This window comes from Oratosquilla oratoria, chromosome 4 (genome assembly GCF_046742065.1).
Source record: "Oratosquilla oratoria isolate Oo_2021 chromosome 4, ASM4674206v1, whole genome shotgun sequence".
NCBI classification, from domain to species: Eukaryota; Metazoa; Arthropoda; class Malacostraca; order Stomatopoda; family Squillidae; genus Oratosquilla; species Oratosquilla oratoria.
The window spans coordinates 57,532,038-57,554,456 of NC_134780.1; the positions used below are offsets into that span (position 1 = coordinate 57,532,038).

At 39.2% G+C, this 22,419-nt stretch overlaps 1 protein-coding gene across 5 annotated transcripts in view; it reads right to left on the bottom strand.

The window, feature by feature from the left end:
• Positions 1–6,343: 6,343 nt before the first annotated feature.
• The window catches only part of Sgf11 (SAGA associated factor 11kDa), a 149,399-nt gene continuing 133,323 nt past the window's right edge, over positions 6,344–22,419 (bottom strand). For 4 of the 5 annotated variants that reach the window (XM_076184221.1, XM_076184218.1, XM_076184219.1 and 1 more), the window contains 2 exons: positions 9,097–9,285; positions 6,344–7,533 (listed from right to left, as the gene is read on the bottom strand). In XM_076184221.1, the coding sequence (XP_076040336.1) occupies positions 7,231–7,533; positions 9,097–9,285 (492 nt within the window). In that variant the 3' untranslated portion in view covers positions 6,344–7,230. The remainder of the gene's footprint in view (positions 7,534–9,096; positions 9,286–22,419) is intronic. The other variant, XM_076184222.1, reaches the window with a different exon arrangement.

Here is a 22,419-nt window from a genome sequence, read left to right on the forward strand (position 1 = left end):
TTATGTTGAAATAGCGCATTACTTTCCTGGGCAGATCTCACACTATATTTATGTTGGGAAATCCTTGTTTCCAAGTTTTTCCCAGTTTGTCCAATATAAATTTTGTTACAATCTTGGCAAGGAATTCTATAGACCACACCTTTGTTGTTAGGAGGGCTGTTCTTAATTAAAATTTTCTTAATGGTGTGGTCATATTTAAAAGCTATTTTGATATCCAATTTTTTGAGTAGGTTGACAATACTAAGAAAATTTCATGAAAAGGAAGAACAAGTGTATCAAGTTGTTTATGGTTTCCTTGTTCTTGATTGCAAGTTTTGTAAAAGTGTTTCTTAGCAGTATTGTGACATTGATTAAGAATATGAGTGGGATATTTTAACTTTTCCCCAATATTCTGGATAGTTCTAATTTCGTCATCAATAAATTCAGGATCTGAAATCCTGTAAGCTCTCAAGTACATGGAAATAAAAACTGATCTTTTTACATTGATGTGGTGATTGGAATAAAAATGAACATAGGAAAGAATATTGGGAGGTTTTCTATAGACTTTTGTTTTCAGAATACCATTATCTCTAATTATTTCAACATCTAAAAAGGGCAAAAGTTGTTATTTTCTATCTCAAGAGTAAAGTTAATGGAGGGTACCAGTGAATTTAGATTAATAAGGAAATTATCAATAGATAGGTTATTAGGCCAGAAACACAAAACATTGTCTACATATCTGAACCAAATAAGTTTTTCATCTTTAATAGTTGGTAATAAATATTTTTCAAAATATTCCATGTAGATGTTAGCTAAAACCAGTGAAAGAGGATTTCCCATAGCCATCCCGAAGGTCTGTGTGTAATATTTCCCCTCAAAGACAAAAGAAGAATTATTTACACACAGACTTATTAATTTTATAAATTTTTTACAAGGGATACCATCAATACTGTTACCTAGAATATTTGGGAGAAAGGTTAAAACATCTTTAATTGGGACATGAGTAGAGAGCCCAGTAACACTGAAACTAACTAAATTGTAAGGATAATCAATGTTGAGAGATTTAACCTTTTTAATCAAGTCCTCACTATTTTGAATAAACGAGTTAGAAATAGTGGCTACAAATGGAGAAAGCTTTGTCACAAGTCACTTAGAAAGCTTATAGCTTACAGAGCCTACAGAACTGATGATGGGCCTAATGATATGATTTGGCTTGTGAGTTTTAATAAGCCCATACAAATAAGGAGTTGAGGGATTTTGTGTAGAGAAATATCTAATTTCAACATAAAGCATTACACAACCATCATATTAATTGGTCTAAGGCAACAATTTTAGCCAGAGGAAAAAGCCTACAAGAAAGAAATATAATAGAATCCTGCCTAATATCAGGCACGTTTGATAAAAATATAAACTTAAGCTATGGTCATTTTAAATGTGATAAATTGGTGACCCAAATGGTCACCAAGATCTTGCCGCCAGATTGAGCCTTATGTGTTGGTCAGGTTGATAGAGATAAGGTCATCCCCCCTTCTCACATTGTATTGTCTCCACCTTCCCTCCCCCCCTATGGTTGCCTACTTGATACTTACATTTAAACACAACTCTGTATCTCTGTCATTTAGTCTGAAGATGTAATATACGAAAGTACAACCACTCCTCATTTAACGACGACAATTGGGACCAGCGCGCCGCCGTTAACCGAATTGGTCGTTAAGCGAAAGTGTATACATATACGTACATGTACTGTATGTACAATGTCCAGCAATACATGTATCTTTATTTTTGTGTATTTTCCCTCTTTTATACAGTATATTAAAGCTTTATTTACTGTTTATTTACCATGGTTAGGTTCCTGAAATTACCGTATATGACCAAATCCGCGTATGCTGAGATTCCATATTAAATACCGGGGTATTTTTTTAGTTTCGACCATGGGCGCAATATAGCAATAGAAAATTAATTATTAATTTTGTAAATTAAAATGTATCAACATAATATGCAATTTTGTGGGTGGAAATGAAAGTAAAAAATACCTTGCTACAAGCAAATATGCTAATGAACAAAGTCGGTAGCATAGGATCGGGACGCCATCTTGTCGTCTGTCAATTGACGGCCTCGCCAGGTATATTTTCTTGAAGGAATGTTATGGTGCGGAGATACATGCATTCCTTCAAGCTGCAAGAACTTTGTATACCCTGCAAGCTGAGAGAGTGGTTGAAAAGCCCGCCAACGTCTCTCACGATGACGACTACGAGGACGAGCCGGATGACATTTAATTTGCAGGTAATGATTTATTAAACACAGGTTAGGTTAGTTTAGTTTAGGTTAGACGAATCTATCATCCTTTCATTTCTTCGACGTTGGCATCTATCATAACAAACATGGTGTACCATGCGTCCGACATGACTTCGTTACTTACGAAATCTGTTTTAGCACTTTTTTTTTGTTTTTTCCGCTCACAAAATTGCATATTACATTGATACATTATAATTTACAAAATTAATAATTAATTTTCTATTGCTATATTGCGCCCATGGTCGAAACTAAAAATTTACCAATACCAGTATACTGTATACTGTACTCCAGGTAGTTTTTGCAGCTTGCAGGATGGTAATGTAGACCTAAGCTTCAGAACACTTTACCTCATAGCTAATATCCACCGTACAAGTTCATTTAAAACATCATACAAATTTGCCTCAGTACACGACGTCGTAACTTCGGGAGATTTACGTTAAACGAATATTGGTCTGTCATAAAGCCCGTCGTAACTCCGCGTTGTTGTTAACCGAGTAGGTCGTTAAACGAGGAGTGGTTGTACTTACTGTCTACAAGTTTCCCTTCTCCTGTGGTTATTTTGCATATATATATATATATATATATATATATATATATATATATATATATATATATATATATATATATATATCAATCACCAACAGCTTACTACTTATTCAACATATACAACTAACAACCTACCTGTACCATACATCTACACAAAAATACCTAAATCACTAAACAAGCTCTTCAAGAAAGATCACCAAACTCAATACTCCAGCATCTCCCACAACATTAACCTTAAAGAAAAAGCTTTCTCTACAGAAGCAAGAACCATACTATAATCCTTGTGCTTCATGGAGTCCATTCAGAATGGGGCAGAAGTGGGAATTCCCTGGAGTGTAACGATGCCAACTTAAACACCAATCATCAGATCATCACTCACCTGTCAACCAGTAAGACCTTGGTGTGGCAACATGGGGAAAAGCATTGCCACTTATCACTGAATTTATTCAAATTGTTGTTATAATTCTAAGTTATATTCATTCAAATAGTGTCCTTTACTTTATACAAAATATATATAAAAAAGTCAATTAGCACATGGCTGGGAAATAAGAGAGGTTTGTACTCAAGTTGATTTGCAGAATGGCTCATGACATGTCACACAATGAATGGACTTCTTGGAGTACAAGGTCTATAGCACATTTGCATTTAGGACACCATCCAGCTAAGATAGTACCAGCACAGAATACATTAGGTCACAAAATCAAACTGCCCAAGATGCAACCATTACACAAAGGACACTGAACACTTCTTCCTCCATTGCCCCACACAAACAATCCTTATACAACATAATATTTCTTCCCTGAGTGACCTATGGGCCTGTCCAGTGGCTATTGCTGTTACCTGGGAGTTGCGAGTCTTCTGCAAGAGAGATCTGGGACAATAGATTGACTGATTGAATATACCAACTGGTTGCATGTTCACAGAAGAGCGTTGTGACAAATTTATAATTCGTACCAAAGAACCCATCACTGCAGTAATTCCTGCAGTTCTGTAAGATTCTCCAGCACAAACTAATAAGTATGTGACAATCTCTTTTGCCGTTCCTCCTGTATTTCTATACCAAGTACATTGGTGTGGCTCTCATCTCTGGAACTAGGAACCAACACTTCTCAACCATCTGGACTTTGCAAAATTCAGGAGAGAACTATTAGGCTACTGTTCCTGATTCAAGACACACTGGGGCCAATACATACATTATAGCCAACTCTGTCAGTGTCAGTAACTGCAATGAAGTTGTCAAAATCAATAAGTGTTCCATGGCTGGCACTAGTCAACTATAGTCAAGTTTGATGTAGAACATTTCATAAAGTTTGTAGGCCTTGGTAAAAGCATACACTGCATGAAGAGATGAGGCCCAAGGTATACCTCAACCTCACCCATCTTATGCTCATCAACTGGAGTAATCTTTATAATGACATGGTGCAGTCAGCTAAAAATGTATATGTACTGATTTTGCTACTGACTGTCTCCTCACCTCAGAGCCACTATAGCCATTCTAAATTTCCTAAGGTCTGCCAATAAAAAAGATAGATGATTGTTCTAGCAGAGGGAGAAAATGCTACAGCTAGAGGTTTACCTTGAGTCTGGCTGGAGATGTTCATGCATCATTTCCAACAATCTGGCACCCTGCATAGCAGGCTTGGTGGTTTTGATAAGGGTTGCAAGACCAACCCACCAAATGTAATGTATGGACAACACAGATATGAAGTTTAAAGTTCACCTTCCCATGACCCTACCCACCATGCAGCCTTGCTTCTTTTGCTCTATAATTCATCTCCACCTCCACTCTTCCATTCATTGCCACATTCAACCACAAATAGTTAAATCCCATTTCCTCCAGCCTCTTACTTTTCAAATTCACATCCAACCCATCATCATCACTCATTATACATCTCATCACCTTACTTTTACCTGTATTTACTTTCAGCTTCCTCCTTTTACACACCCTCTCAAACTCTGCCACTAATTGGTTCAGTCTCTCCTCAGAATCAGCCACAAAGTGGTGTCATCTGCAAACAATAATTTGCTCATGTCCCACTCACTCGCAAACAACGCATGAATACAATAGGAATACAGTTTCATGTGAGAGCTCTTAAAACCTTCTATCCCAAACACTCATGTTACACAAACCACTGAACAAATAAAGACCATAAGGATAGGGTCAATTATGGTTCTTTGATACTCCCATGATGACTAATTTTGTCATGAAGTCCTCATGTGCTTTGGACCTACAATGGTACCAATAATGGGTACCTGCTTGCTGTTACCCTACAAGATGGACAGCACAGTTGACCATTTTCAAAACTCATCACCCTTTCGGTTCCATCAAGAGGTGTAGTCCTTAGGGGCTGACACTCAGTCCCCAGACTGGGCCCATGATCCCCATTTACTTCAACCATATTTAATGTGTATAGATGATGATGTGATGCATGAAAGGGAGTGGGTGGGGGATGGGGGGTGAGGGAGTATGTGTGACAAATAAAGTGACACAGCCCAAAGGGAATTCTCCATGTCTTCTCTATTTCTACATGAGGAGGGGTTGCTGATTTAATGAAGTGGCCTTGTTGTGGATGTGCTGTGTCTTGTGACACTAGTTCTGACCCAGGGCAGTGGGTAAGATGCAGGGATGACCCGTCATCCAGGAGAGGCCAAGATAAGAGGGAGGGAGGGGGGTGGATGGGAGTGGATTATGTTAGGGATAGAATGGGTGGGAGTGGATTTTATGCCTTTGTTTTTTGGCTACCTCCCTTGTTAGGAATTTTTGGCTCGAAGGCCAAGTGCCTCCCTTGTTAGGGGGAAAATGCCTTTGGTATATGTATGTATTTTTCACACATTTTCACACAGAGCTGAAAATTGATGACTGCTACCCTCCTACTACTTTCAGCAAGTAACACAGAAAGTCCCACACCAATACAACACAGACAGCAGTCCAAAGTTTCTTGCTAGAGGGATCTGTGGGAGGGCCCAAAGTCCAGTGTCAGCTACTAACAGGCTGTGGGTTTCCCATCTAGTGAAACTTTAAATGACAATTACTATTACTATGTCTATATATCTATCTACATACCAATAGGCTTCTTCCCCCTTATATGGGAGGTGCCCAGCCAAGTCATGGATTTATACTTTCTATTTAACTCGTCATGGATTTATACTTTCTATTTAACCCGTCATTCAGGAGGTGCTAAGATAAGAGGGAGGGTGGAGGGGTGTGGAGTGTATTCAGGGATGGAATGGGTGGGAATGATTTTATGCCTTTTTCTTTTTGGCTACCCCCCTTGTAAGGGGGAAAAAGCCTTGGTATATGTATGTATCTAACACACACTTCAATTGGAGACATATACTGTGGACAATCACCTTTAAAATCACATGAATAGCAGCAATCCAAAAAGGTAGTTTTATGTATAAACTTCTAATTCACACAAGTACTGTACTACTATTGTGCTATTCACACTTTTTTAAGGGAGAAAAAGTTAGACAGATAGGTATTTCTTTTAAATACACAATTATCAGGTAAAATAAAAACCTATTCAAAGTCACATGAAATTTATTCTATAGAATGAATCTGTAGTCATATGCCTCTTGATTATCAAACTATTTATCAGTAGTTTAATACATCATTACAAGAAGCTAATATTTTTCTGTATTACCTGTCAACAATCACAAGGACAAGTAAAGGGTATCCCTAAAACCTTTGTAAATATTTTGGTGATAAACACACCTTTTACTTTGGGGGCACCCTGACCTATCTACATTATTTGATATACACAATAACAAAATACTCTGATAGTTTACTTTGGAACAGCAGGAGCTTGGATACACAATCCTTCCTAACTGTCAATCAATTCTCAATGTATAGAATAAAGATCCACTAAATTAAAGTATCACATCCTTCTGAAATTATTATAGAGAAAGCTTCTACCTTTCAAAAGGCACAGTGAACCCAAATACATAAGAGAAGCCCCTACAGTTTAAAGCTTTTGGGAAATGTTTGAGTTATACTAAGAATACTTGGGATCACGGTGATTAGGCAAAGTAAAAGACTCAAGCAAGTAAGAAATCCCCCTTTTTGGTTGTCTTATTCAACACAGCCAACATGTAATAACAATACATTTACACAAAAGCTTAAAGTGGTATGGCCTTCCCACGAACATAATCTCTTTTAACACATTTGCACAAAAGCATAAAGGAAGAGCTATCTTGGAGTATTCTAAAAGATAGGTGATGAACAGTACCCATAGCTAGAAGTTCTATCAATCCATGTATTTCAATATGTGAATGCCAAAATGTGTCAAAGGTTGTGTATCACCATGTGCATGTGTCAATGTGTATGTATTTACCTAGTGTGTAATGAATGAATGAATGAGTGCATGTGTGTCCTGTCTAACACAAAGCTCCCCAAGCAACTCATGTAACCTAATCAAGCAAGGAACCATGACTACTGTTTGAGCTCTTGGACGACTTGGACGATTTCTTTTTGCTTTTACTTCCACTGTTCCTTTTGTTCAGGTTGGATGAGGTCGAGTTATTGGTTGAAGTTGAGTCAGCGGGTGATGTCGTATTGGAATGATCATTGTCCCAAGTTGTTAAAGTGTTTATCCCATCATCCAAACTATCAATATCTACATGAACTTCTTCCGAATCCGTCAAACTTCTGCTCGTAGAATCGGCTGCTCTCATGGTTGATTCACTGCCATATATCTGTGTATTTGGAAAAAACTGTAAATGGTGGTTAGTGCTAGCATAACTTGGCTCATATTTCTAATCTTTAAATACTCAAAGTGGTCTCCTATGTTTTTTCTTTCTCTTTTTGTTATCTATCCCCATCTACTTTTTTAATCCTCCAAGGTATTTACTTGCTTCTCTCAATCTACAATTTACCTCTACCTCTACTCTTCCTTTTCTTGCCACATGCGACCCAAAATACCTAAAGATATTTATTTTCTTGAGCCTCTCTCCTTTTAGACTTACTTCCAACTCACTGCCATCTTCTACCCCTGTACATCTCATCAAGTGTTATGAGAAATAGACATCTGGGAATGGATGCAAAGAGGAGATTGTATGAAGGGGTGATTGTGCCAATAGCACTGTATGGGGCAGACTTGGAAATTAAGAGAGGCAGAGAGGAAAAGTTTAATGTATTTGAGATGAAATGTCTAAGAAGTATGGTAGGGGCTACTAGGTTGGATAGAATGGGAAATGAGGTGAGGAGGAGTGTGTGAGTGGAAAAGAAGATGGCAGATAGGGCTGATGAAAGATTATTTGGATGGTTTGGATACATGAAAAGAATGAGTGATGAAAGATTAGTAAAAGAGGTTTGGAGGGCAAAGGTGGAGGGAGTAAACTTGAGGGAACTACTAAGGATGAGATGGATGGATGGGGTAAAGGGGACATTGATCAAGCACTTAAGGAGTCTGTTGACCAAGGAAGGGAGAAGGCAAGAGATAGGGATGAGTGGAGAGTGACTGTACAGATGATACAGTTATGCAAGGAAATAAAGGATGGGGGGGTTTGTGGGTGTTTACGTGTGAATGATATTTTGATGCAGCCCGAAGGGATTTCTCCCCTTTTCTCTTTTCCTGTATGAGGGGACAGAGAGGGGGGGATCACCAAGGTTATGCACATAGGTAAAAATAACAGAAAGTACAATTAGAAGTTATTTTGAAATTCGTTAACAAAAGTGGATAGTGAAAAGGATCTTGGCATAATTATCAGTAATGATCTCAAATCATCAGAGCAGTGTATTTCAGCCTCTGAGAAAGCAAATAAGATTCTAGGGATGATTGCACGATCTTTTGACTTCAAAAGTCCATCTCACATTAACAAGCTATATAAATTGTTAGTTCATCCACATTTGGAATATGCTGTTTCTGTATGGTCACCGAATCTCATTAAAGACATTGACAGATTGGAAAAAGTACAACAATGAGACACATAACTGATTCCAAATATCAAAAATAAATCATACAAAAATCGACTAAAACATATGAATCTGTTTTCCCTAAAAAAGCATAGACTCAGAGGTGAGGTGATACAAATCTTTAAGATTCTAAAGGGAATTGACAACATGAGATATTTCATTTGGCTGCAAGATGGCAGAGTCCAATGGGTCTTCCATGATGGGGAGGCCCCTTTCAGTCTGGGATCATTTCATAAGCTGCATGAAATCTTTGGGCATAAATAAAAACCTAAATATTAATAATTACATCAGCAAATCTCTTACCCTTCCTGCATGTCAACCAACTTCAAAAAGACTCTTTAAATCACTAGACTGGCACTTACCTGGTCCCTAATTGCCTTTCGCTGTTCACTGGTGTGTTGTGGACACCTGAGGGAGCGGGTACACATTTTCCGCGTGTGTTCTGACACAACACCACAGATCTGGCCGAGCATATGACGCTTATCCTCCATTGTGCCAGCACTTAAGGAGTCTATCGTGTTGTTGCTCGAACTTACCGACTCAGATTTGACCTGAGAAAATACAAAAATATTTGACATTTCAAAAGCTAAGAAATAATGAATGATTTGAAGATGGATTCCTAACAGTTTTTGGCAAAGTGAAGGACCAATAACAGGTACCTGCATATGGTGGTCCTGCAAGATGGACAGCAAAGCTGCCCACTTTCAAAACTAATCAACCCCCTCACCTCCATCAGGAGGTGCATCCCTGAAGGGCTGACACTTGGTCTCTAGACTGGGCCCAAGATATCTCTTTATAAACTTTGACTGCATTTCTTTCACTTTTTCACATATGGAGACCTGACAACTGGCAACTGCTCTTCTCCCTACAACTTACATCCAGTGGCATGGAAACAGTCCCACATTGATACAAAACAGACATCAGTCCAAAGTTTGTTCCCACACAAATTTGCGGGAGATACTGAGGATCATTGCCAGCTACTGTGGGGATATGTGTTTTCCAATTTGTGAAATTCAAGGCAACAATTGATTTGATTGACTGATTTATTGGCAAAGTAGATACCATCTGAGGAAAAAACCTTTATTGATTACATTTCACTTATTGGATCTTTTTCAAAATAAGTAGTACCTTAGAACTCAAACTTAATTTTTTGTTTCAACATGAATGTTACTGCAACATATACAATATGCTAGAATTACTATTTTTTACAGTTTTACATTTCAATTGTACAAAAATGTTTAGCCTTCTCAGTTAATATCTTTAAATCGAAACATGCACATAGAATGCAGTGCCATCAGATAGAGTAGTCTTTGCTTGGGTTCAAGTTCCAAGAAGAATTTGACTTTAGGTATAATTTATTATTATTATTATTTTTTATTTTTTTTATAAAAAACAATGTTTAGATTTAATTTCATTCAACCTCAGGGAAATTCGAGTTCCAAGGTACTACTGTACTGTAACTCCAATATATAAAGTTTTTGTCCTCAAATGGTGTTTACTTGGCCAATAATAACTTGCCTTTGAACTTCTACTAGAAACTTGAGCCCCACAGTAACCAGCAATAGTTTTGGATACTCTCATAAATCTCTCTGAACAATGGATTGTGGTCTAAAGTGAATTAATGTGGATTCACTTCTATGTGAACAGGATGAAGAAGACAGGAAAGTTACCAGTTATTAATTCTCCGTACATCTGGTAGAATCACCACTAGTAGGAACCCATTATATTTCCTTAGCTTGGGGTGGTAGGGTGATATGCATGTTATGTATTTACCTAACTATTTGTATTATACAGGAAGGGAGCTATGCTCATAGTGACTTGTCTTTGTATCTTTCAGCATCAAGTTTGCTCTTAAATTCTTGAATAGTATTTGCACACACTGTTGCCTCATCCAATTTATTTATTTCTGTAATGATTCACAATCTTCCTCTGTACTTTAATATTTTTGCATCATCTGTAAAGAATTTCATATTACATTCCACACTCATCCATGTCATTTATACATATGTCAAACATAATCGGAGCCAATATTGAACCTTGTGGGACTCCACTTATAATTACTTCCCAGGTCAAATATTTGTCTCTAAGTACTACCCTCATTTTTTTCCCAGTCAAGAAATCTTCCATCCATTCCAATAATTTTCATCCCAATAAGTCTTCTCTATCAAGGACTTTCATGCCTTTCATAATAATATAAATGGCCAACAGATCACCTCTTTCTCTTCTTTGTTCCAGGGTTGGTAATTCCAATTTAGTCAATCTTTGCTCATATGTCAGTTTTGAAAGTGTTTGGGCTATTTTTGTCATTGCTCTTTGGATTTTTTCTATTTTCCTTATATTCTTTTTTGTAATGGGTGTCCATAGTGTCATTGTGTACTCCAATCTTGGTCTTATTAGTGTGAGTAGTATTTTCTTTATCATTTCTTCATCCAAGTAATTAAAAACCACCTTTATTGATCTTAACAAATTGTAGGTTTCTCCTACTATTTTGTTTATCTGTTTGTCCGGGGACACACATTTGGTGATGATTACTCCTAGGTCTTTTCGGAACCGACTTTACTTCCTCTGCACTGATTTTATAGTGTCCCGATATTCTTTTCTTACTTTTTCCAAAATCCATTTCGGAACCGACTTTACTTCCTCTGCACTGATTTTATAGTGTCCCGATATTCTTTTCTTACTTTTTCCAAAATCCATTATACTACATTTCTTAATGTTTCACTCCACTTCCCATTTCTGACTCCATTTCCAGACCTTGTTCAGATCTCTCTGTAGTGATTCACAATCTTTTTCCATACTTTCTTTAGTAGTTTTGCATCATCTGCAAAGAAGTTCATGTAATATTCTACACCTTCATCCATGTGTATTTACATAATTGTATTTTATGGGAAGAGAGCTATGCTCATAGTGACCTGCTTTTGTATATGTGTGTGTTTCATTCCTTTTCTCTATTGGGTGTGTGAGGACTCAAACCAGGTGACTGAACATCTGGTCCACCCCCCCTACCTCACTGCACCATGGAGCAATGTGTGTATTTACCTAGTTGTATCTCGTGTATGGTTTTTGCACACACTATCATTTTGTCCAGTTTGTTTCATACATCCAACACTCTGTGGGGAAAGTTGTTCTTTTTCAGGTCTCTTCTATAGCTGTCCTTTTTGAGTTTCTTTCCATGTCCTCTTGTATTTCTCATATCCCATTCTAGTAAGTCTTCTCTATCAAGGACTTCTGTACCCCTCATGATTCTATAGATGGTCAACAAATATCCTCTTTCTCTTCTTTGTTCCAGGGTTGGTAACTCTAGTTTTGACAGTCTCTCTTTGTATGAGAGTTCTGTAGTTGCTCTTTGGATTCTTTCAATTTTTCTTATATTCTCTTTGGTACTGGGTGACTATAGTGTCGCTGTGTACTCCAGTCTTGGTCTTATCAGTGTGACTAGTATTTTTTTGCCATTTCTTCATCCAAGTAAGTAATTGCCACTTTTATTGACTTCAGCAAGTTGTAGGTTTCTCTGACAAATTTGTTTACCTATTTATCAGGGGAATTGTCCTTTGTGATGATTACTCCCAGGTCTTTTTCAAATCCCACTTTCTTTACATCCTTTTCACCAATTTTATATTGTCCTGATATCCTGCTTTTACTTTTTCCAAAGTCCATTACACTACATTTCTTGATGTTGAAGTCCACTTCCCACTTCTGACTCTATACCCAAATTTTGTTGAGATCTCTTTGCAGTGACTCAATCTATTTCAGCTCACTTTTCTCAACAATTTTGTGTCATCAGAAAAGAAGTTCATGTAACTGTCCACACCCTCGTCCATGTCATTCACATTAGTAGCAAAATTTATTGAAGCCAGTACCAATACCTGTGGAACTTCACTAATCACTTCTTCCCAAGTAGAATGTTTATCTCTGAGCACTACTCTCATTTTTCTTCCATTCAGGAAATCCTCCATTCCAGTATTTACCTTGTACCCCCCCTATGGTTTTCAGTTTTCCCAATAGTTTTCTATGTGGCACTTTATCACAAGCTTTTCGCAGATCTAAGAAAGCATAATCAGCCCATCTGTCCCTTTCCTATATTATATCTAATAGTCTTGAGTAAAAGCAGATCAGATTTGTGGCGCATGATCTTCCCTGTCTGAATCCAAACTGTCTCTGGTTTAGTATGTTCTTCTCTTCCAGATGTTTTATCCATCTACTTTTGATAACCTTTTCACAAATTTTGGCTACAGTACTTGTAAGGGAAACTGGTCTGTAATTTGTAGGGTTTTCCTTATTTCCTCCTTTCTATATTGGTATGATGTTGGCCTTTTTCCAGTCTTCTAGTATTTTTCTTTCCTTAAGCAAACAACTTATTATATTGTATATTTTGCCTACCAATTCTCCTTTACACTCCAGTTTGCAATTCCATTCAGGCTGTGCAATTTCCTGACATCAAGGCTTATTATTTAATCCATTATTTCAGCTTGTGTTGCTATTATTTCCCCCATAGGAGAGGATTTCACTTCTTGCCCTTCATCCCAGCAGTGGCGATTCTAGGACTATGAAAGTGGGAGGACCAGCTGAAAAACTGGGAGGCCATGGCCTTCCCAGCCGCCCCCCTCCCTAGAATTGCCACTGCCAGTGTGACGCCATGATGCGGTCGGTACTGCCATAGTATTTACCAAGGTGTATATATATATAATTTAAAAATAGGATATGCTAAAAAACTGGGGGGGGGGGGGGCATGGCCCTCCCAGGCCAACCCCTAGAATCGCCACTACATCCCAGCGTCATACTTTTTTCTCTAGTAAAAAAATGATTTGAAATGTTTACTCAAGACTTCAACCATTTCTATATCTTCTGTGTACCTGGCATAGTTTCTCTATTTCATGCTTGTTTTTTCATTTTACCATACATATCTATAGAATAGATTTGGTTGATCCTTACATTTTTCTATTATGTTTTTTTCATAATCTCTCTTTTCTTCCCTACGTATTTCTACATACTCATTCCTTTCATTGATATATGCCACTTTCTGTGATTATATGCCACTTTCTGTGATTTTTCACTTTTTTCCATCTTTTCCAAGCTTTATCTCTTCTTTTTTGTTTTTGCCTTGCTGCTCTTTCTGTTAAACCAGCATTTATTATATTCCTTTTCCTGTTTTTGTCTTGGTACATATTTATCCACCCCTTCATTATAGATTTCTTTCAGAATCTTCCATTTTTCTTCCATTTGCATTTTTTCATTGTGAAATTTATCCCAACTTGCTTCTTGAAAAAATTTCTTAAGTTTCACAAAGTCCATTTTACTATATACCAGTCTCTCTTTTCTGTATTTCTCATTTCTCTCCATATATATTTCCTCCTTTAGTTCTAGTTCAAGTCATATGTGGTCACTCTTCCCAATTGGTATCTTGTATTCAATTTAATCCACAATTTCAGGTTCTGACACTCTCCATCTCTTTCTTTGTTCTTTTGATTTCCTTTTCTTGAAGATGCCATTTTCTCAGTTCCGTTTCTAACACACTCCAAAAGAACTGCTTTTCCTCGAGCTCCTTTTTCTTGTTTTTACTTTAGCTTCACTTCTTAACGTCTTCTTTCCCTTCCCTCAATGTTCCTATCTCTTTTTGTCCATACATCTTTATAGTGCTCAGTATTACCTAACTTGTTCTTGCTAGTATCTCTTCTGCTGCCCTTTGTGACCTTACTTTGATCTTTAGGGGTCAAATCCTTCTACATACCTTCCTATTCTATGCGGGAAAAAAAAAAAAAAAAAAAAAAAAAAAAATTACTTAATGTCCCCTATTGCAGAAAGGATATGGGAAAAATACTTCATATTCTTTTGATTCTAATGCAAAATTCATATATTATGGTAATTCAGGGCTCCTTTGACCTTTTTTTTTTAATTATTTTGTCAGGCTTGTGCATATACCCTAGGGCATATGCAACCCCTGCCCCCCCATATGAGAGCCCTGCTGTTACCTTCACCAACAGTCACAGGGCAAAGGTGACAGCTTTGGATACAGCTGCACACCTCCTGGGGGAAGCTCATCTTCACCTATGGTTAGGTGGGTTGGAAGTTGTGGTTGATTATAGGTCACTATTAATGTGGGGGTATTAATCTTTGTATTATGGTTTTCTTAACATACTCTTATTACTTTAATTTTATTACTAATGCCATAATCTCTTCTGTGTGGTGCTGTTTGGGTGGAATATGGACTACTCCCACACTGATGTTAATTGGTTTATGTGGTGTTGTTAGAATTAGGATATCTCCTCAGGCTGTTTGGCTGCCTTTGTCATACTGAACTCTTGATTCTAATTCTATTGTTAGAGTTTCTCTGTGGGGTCATATATCATGGGGGGTTCAGTACTTGTCTTCATTATATATTTCCATGGGGCATTTCTCTGTTACTGACTCACTGCCAGTAGATTTCAGGACCAAGAATCTTGGGTAGTCAAAGACAGGATCTACTTTGTCTTAGTATGGATCAAGCTGGTGGTTGTAGGACTGGGGTTGCAGTCAGTGATTGTGGTGCTTAGATATGTTGATATCACTGAAAGCAGCAATTATTATCCTTTGTGAGGAGAGTGGGCTATTCTTCCAAAGTTACTACTGTAGGCTCTTCTCGTGCTTGATAAAGAAGTGGGGATGCCTCTGCTCTGCTCCTTGTGAGGTATTGCAGGACAGGGCAGGAGTGAAATAGAGGGATCTTGATTTTGGGAGGGCCAATGTTCCCTTCCTGTTGCTAGGAAGAGAAAGGGGGATGGGGAAAGGGGGATGGGGGAAAGGGGGATGGGGGAAAGGGGGAGGGAGAATAAGTGAGGGAGAGAGTGGGGAGGTAGGTAGAGAGGGAGGGGGAGAAGAAGAGATGTTGAGAGATGGGGTGGGGGGAGGGAGAGGGGAGATGGAGGGAAAGGGGGTGATAGGTAGTGAGGGAAGTAGTGTGTGATTCACCATGGACTTAGATCACGTGTTGGACTCTTAATCAACGGCTATTTCCCTCCCGGAAGAGCTCAGAACTCCTATATGACCGACCTATGGGTAACGCTGTGTGACCTTATACACACACACACACCCCAACTCCCCGCCCACGAGGGTTCGAGTATCGACTCGCAACGCAGCGATACTGAAATTATTTCAGCTCTGGGCGAGATTCGAACCCAGACCGGCGTAGGGGAAGCCGGGAATTCTACCACTGCGCCACGTGTGTGTGATTCACCATGATCTTGGATCACGTGTTGGACTTGTGGTCATTTATTAACCTCCCGAATGAGAGCTCAGAGCTCGTATGACCGATCTATGGGTAATACTGTGACCTTACACACACACACAACTCCCTGCCCATGAGAGTTGGAGTAACAACCCGCAGCGCAGCGATACTGAAATTAATTCAGCCCTGGGTGGGATTCGAACCCGGGCCGCCGTAGTGGCAGGCGAGAACTCTAACTACTGCGCCGCGAGGTGTGTGTGCAAGCGAGTGTGTATTCACTATGGTCTTGGATCACGTGTTGGACTCGTGAATGACAGCTATTTCCCTCCCAGAATATATGACCGATTTATGGGTAACGCTGTGACCTTACACGCGCACATACCCAAGTCCCCGCCCCGCCCACGAATGTTGGAGTAACGACTCGCAGTGCATCGATACTGAAATTATTTCAGCCCTGGGCGGGGTTCGTGTGTCTATGAGTGTATGTGCGCACGTGTGCAGCTATGTGTGTGTGTGAGAGACAGTAAGAATTACTGAAGTTGTAAACATCCTCACAGTTCTACAAACTTCCCTATGGCCGGCCACACACGTGCAGTTTAAACTGACAGTTACAACTGTTCAGTTATAACTGTCACTTGAAACTGCACATGTGTGGGTATCTCAGTATCAATGAGATACCCACACACGTGCTGTTTCAACTGCCAGTTATAACTGAACAGTTGTAACTGTCAGTTTAAACTGCACTTGTGTGGCCGGCCTAAGACTAGAATTTAGCCGCTGTAGGAACGATGTATGTTCGATGCGGCATCTTATTTATTTCACATGTACTGGTTTCTTTCAGAGTACAAAAATGAGCACAGAAGAGGAAATATGTGACAAGGCGTACGGTAAAATTGGCGGGAGTAGAATTCACGGTGTGTTGACGCGTTCCACGTACGACTTGGCGCATCTCGTGTTTCGAGTATACTTGTGTTCAGCTGTGGGTAGAGGAACGACGGGAGAGGAGAACGGCCTGGCGTTGGATGTGTCAGCATGTGCCGGCACACTAGGATTTTTTTTCGCTACCATGCTACTTAGCTTTCCTACTTCGTTGGAACAGAAACGACTTCGGTTTTTCAAATTTCCAAATGTCATATACTGTAGCGAGACACTGAATGATGAACTAAAAGAAATTAAACCTATACGAATGTTAGGCATAATGCTGAGATGTTCTTACGTAAATCTAGAATATTGTAACCTAAGTAGTTTCTATTCAAACGAAGTAGTTAAACAAATAGCATGTTAGCCTAGTGTGCCGCCACCTTACGGTATATACTAGTTTTTAGTTTGTAACTGAATAATATCTCGGGTATTATATGTTTGTGTTAAAGGAATATTATTTTATTTTTAGAATTTTAATTGTTACTCATAAGTTCTCGAAGAGATCGTACCCTTATGTTTATCGTAATGACTACAAACAGCGTCTGACGATCGGCGGATGTCATGCGTATTTTCATGGTCCTAATCACTCCGACGGATATGATGGTGGATGGGGTACTTTCCCTTAGAGAGCAAACGAAATCATAATCTAAATTAGTCTATTCATGAGGATTAACTGTTACATACATACATACATATACCAAGGCTTTTTCCCCCTTACAAGGGAGGTAGCCAAAAAGGAAAAGGCATAAAATCATTTTGGCTTAACTGTTGAGGCACGATTATTCCATGATAAGTTTACAGTCTGGAGAACTGCAGCGGGGTCGACTCCTATTTTCAATATTTTTTATCACACCTTCTTCGTGAAGAAACATATTGTAAAAATGTTGAAAAAATGTTAGTTTAATGGGTGGGCTCTGCTGAGGTAGTCATGAATTTGTCGAGTTGATAAGACAAACTTTCTGCGTCATGATGGAGGAAAGTGGTTGTTGGAGAGGAGCTGTTTTGCACGATCAAGTTCGATATGAACGGTAGCCCATCTACTGCAATGGGTAACCGGGGGAGGGAGGGGGCTGCAACCCCACTTCGTTTGTGGGGTCTGTGCAGCATGTTCCCCGATCGTTCAAAGTAGTACCAATACACGAGTGTTTGTGCTCGCGCGCGTACACACACACATTATATATATATATATATATATATATATATATATATATTATATACATATATATAGATATATATATATACATATATATATATATATATATATATACACACGTGTGTGTGTGTTTCTATTCGATTGTATTAGACAATTGCTGGTGGAGAACGGATATCCGAACTACTTAGTTTCCCGCGTTGCATAACGAGTGATTGACAAATGGTACTCTAAATACCACACCAACGCTATAAGGTCCACCACTCATAACAATTTATTATAAGACCCAGATCTCATCATCCCACAGATTTTTTTTTTTTAAATACCAGGAAATATAAAACGTAAAGCCCACTAATATTGCCCAGCGCCTTGATCTTAAAGTCATCTATTACCGTTCCTGGAAAACTTGTCTTCTTTTAGTACAACACTACCCCTGCTCCACCTTTGCTGCAGCGTGGTCATGTATACGAATTCTATTGTCATCACGAGCACTGTGGGTCTCGTTCTATTTATATCGGCTTGACTTCAACCAAATCTCTGGGCACTTTACTCGTCTCCAGATTTGTGCGATTATGTCGAATACGCAACGACCCATACATCTTACCCGTGAACACCTGGTAAGGTGCATTACCATTCTGGCGAACGAGAGTGAATTCAGGCGATTCACAATTTTGGAGGACATCTATATGAAGACAAAAAACGCCTAAATTGAACATCCAATCCGACGCGCTCTTCTCTGCCTTCTGCTAGAAACCTTTCTTCCCAAATTACTTAAAGCCCATCACACTACGCGACTCAAGCGAGTTCGTTTGCGTGTAAACGACTTCGGTTCCAATTTTTTTCGAATCCCCAAATGTCAAATTACCTTTGCGTCATATATTGAAAAGCTGAATGGCAAACTAAAAATTGCTTAACCTATACGAATATTAGACACATTGTTGTATTGCCCATAAGAAAGTCTAGCATATTGTCAGCTAAGTAGTTTTCCAGCTTTTAAATTCACATTTGACGAGAATCTTGAATGTGTGACGGGGGTGGGGGCAGATACCGTGAATGTGCGCCGTGTGATCCCTTCTTTCCACTTCGTCCACGCCTTCTCCAAGCACTTCGTGTGTGACATCTCCAAAATGTCCACTTGACTCAGTTCTTTAACCCTATGTCATGTGTTTTTCTGTATTCATGAAGGTTGTACCTTCGAAACGTTAAAGTATAGTTCTTCCCTCTACTTTCTGAGTTGGCCTCATCATGAACTTTGCGTCTTCTACTCTTAGACTCCCAGAGAACGTCCGATCTCTCGTCTGAAAGATCGAAGATACCCAAAAGATATCTAACTGCATTTGTGTCGTGACCTTCAATATATATATATATTTATATATATATATATATATACATATATTATATAAACGAAATGGGATACGTTAAGCATGAGAAGAAGTATTTATGAAATATAGTGAGGGTTATGAGGATAGACTATTTGTGGAAACGAATCATACAGCGGAGGTGTCAGATCGGGTTAATCAAAGAAGGTGGAATGGTTTGGGCATATGGATAGGATGAGTGCAGAAAAGACTGGCAAAAAAGAGCGCGAAAACCAAAAGCAAAGATGAGTGGAGTAAACTGGGAAGACCATGAGGTGGATGGACGGGGTGAAAGGTGCAAGAGAAATCTGCCGAACAAGAGAAGGGGGAAGGGCAAGGGATGGTTGCGAATGGGGGTGCTGAGGTATGTTGAACTGCCTTTGACCCAAACAGTGGTTGTAGGGCTGGGATGACCTTTCACCTACAAGGAGCTAAGATGGAGGGGACGACAAATGAGTTTTGGGTGGGCGACTGGTAACTTTGCCTCGGCCATCCCGCCTTATAAGGTGAAAAGGCCTTTGGTATATGTGTCCGTGTCAGTGTGTGATGTGTGATATATATATATATATATATATATATATATATATATATATATATAAAATTGTAGCCTCAAGTTCCGCTGACTGGAAATAAGTATGCCCAAAATGGCTGGCTAGGATCCATAGACCTTCCACTGATATCTCTGGGGAGAATATTGGACTGTGTTTCCATGTCTCCAGTCGACAGTTGTCAACTCTCCTTGTGTGAAAAGGCGAAGGAAATACAGTCCAAGTTGAGACTGGGAGGTGGAGATAGGGGGAGAGGTTATTTTTGTCAGCAATGACCAGAGATTATATCATGGAGAACAATATCATGCCGAAGAAGAGTCATAAAATTATTTACTTTTCCTTTTTTGAGCGGAGATTAGTCTCAATTATACAAGAATGCCGAGTGGTTTGGCTTGCGGGGCTGGCACTAATGTCCATAAAATATCGACCACTTCCAACATGCTGTCAGTTGCCAATACGGAGAGAGGTGGACGTCCACAGAGTCTGCACGCCCGCGGGTGAAACGTTACATGTCTATAATTATGCACAATGGCGTGCAGGTAGTGTACAAAAACGTGTATATGCACATGTGCACTGAGGGGGCGCCAGATGCCCCCTGGGAAATGTCTGTCTGTATATATGAATGAATATCAAATGCCTTGTCACGGTTGCGTGAAGATGTGACTTTCAATTGTTCTCTATGAGAATGTAAATATTCTTCCCACAGCCCCGAGAGCGGCCTGCGCGTCTTCTTAGGTGGCGGCACAGTTGGGTAGCATGCTATTTGCTTTTGCTACTTCGTTTGCGTAGAAACGACTTTGGTTACAATATTCTAGACTTCCACAAGAACATCTCAACAATGTGTCTAACATTCGTACTCTAAGTTTAACTTCTCTTATATCGCCATTACTCACTATATGACGCAAGAGCAATTTAATATTTGGAAGTTTGAAAAAACAAAGTTCGTCACCGAGGTAGTTTATTTTCATACGATGTAGCAAAAGCAAGTAGCATGCTAGCGAGAAATGCCTAGTGTGCTACCACTTTTAGGCTATTGCCACTTTTGAATGGCCACTCAGTGGGCAAAAGCTCCACACGTAGTGTCAAGTCAGTTAGCTTGTGTCCATCGTACATGAGTAAACTGACTGTATCTGGATTTCTTGACTACACTATTTCAGTCCCCGCAGTATTAAGAATAAGTTTCAGGAAATCTAAGTGTAAACCGAAGGTGAAGGTATACGAACAGAATAGACTTAGTAACCATGAAGTGAGCGTTGAAACTATTGGTTGTTTTAAGAAAATATTAGAGAACTTTACGGATGGGGATGACGGGTGGTCATAGACATGGAACTGCCTAGTGTAGGCTTTCTGGTCTCTTGCAGTCTCCTTCATTCTTATGTTCTTATATGGTGGAAGTATCCACCCATCCCAACCCCGAAGCTTTGGCTGGGCAATATCCTGAAAGTGTCCTTGTATGAAGTGTTCTCTTTGGTGACCCCAGCGATTACGTCGACTGTGTTGCGTTTACGGTGTACACCCGTGTCAAAAGTTGTTCAAACAAACACTTGTGTAATTTGCCCGATTTACAACAGGGTAGTACAGTCATGGATTTAAATTGGACATATTTACATTTAAGAAGGAAGTAGACAAGATTTTTGTATTTCAGCGGCTTTGACCCATCATTTTTCGCTCATACTTCCAAAATAACCATTCACATCAGCATGATATATTAGCACAGACTAATTCACACCCTGCCCTAATTTTTTACGTTATAGTGCATTCACAAGGGTATTTAATTACGGCGTTTACTCTTGATATTAAGTGTGTCGTAGCCGACACCCGTGAAGTAAATCGAACAAGTGAAGTTGTGATGTCATCACAAACTACCTCGCTTATCGCAACCAGGTGGTGTGGGCGGGTGCTGTGAGAAGGTCCAGATCGTTCGAAGAAGAGTACTGGTCATCGGACAGCATACATGAAAGTGTGGAACCCGTCATCATCACCATGGACAGCGATGACGAGGATGAACTGTTTATCCATAGTGGTATGGAATGAAATAATATGCATGTCCAGTTATCATAATTTCCCTATCCATCATATGTATAAACTTGTTATTGAATTCCCTTTCCGGGTGCATGGTATTCAATTATTATTGCGTTTTTTTTTTTTTTTTTTTTTTTTTTGAGAGAGAGAGAGAGAGAGAGAGAGAAAGAGAGAGGAGTGGGAGGAGGAGGGAGGAAATGAGGAGGAAGGAGGGAAGGGAGGATGGGATACACGAGGTAGTTTGTGATGACGTCACAACTTCACTTGTTCGATTTACTTCACGGGTGTCGGCTGCGAGATATTTGATGTCAAGAGTAAACGCCGTAAATACACTTGTGAATGCACTATAAGGTGAAAAATTAGGGCAGGGTGTGAATTAAGTTGTGCTAATATATTATGCTGATGTGAATAGTTATTTCGGAAATATGAACGAAAAACGATGGGTCAAAGCCACTGAAATACTTAGTAGTAACCATGTAGCGAGC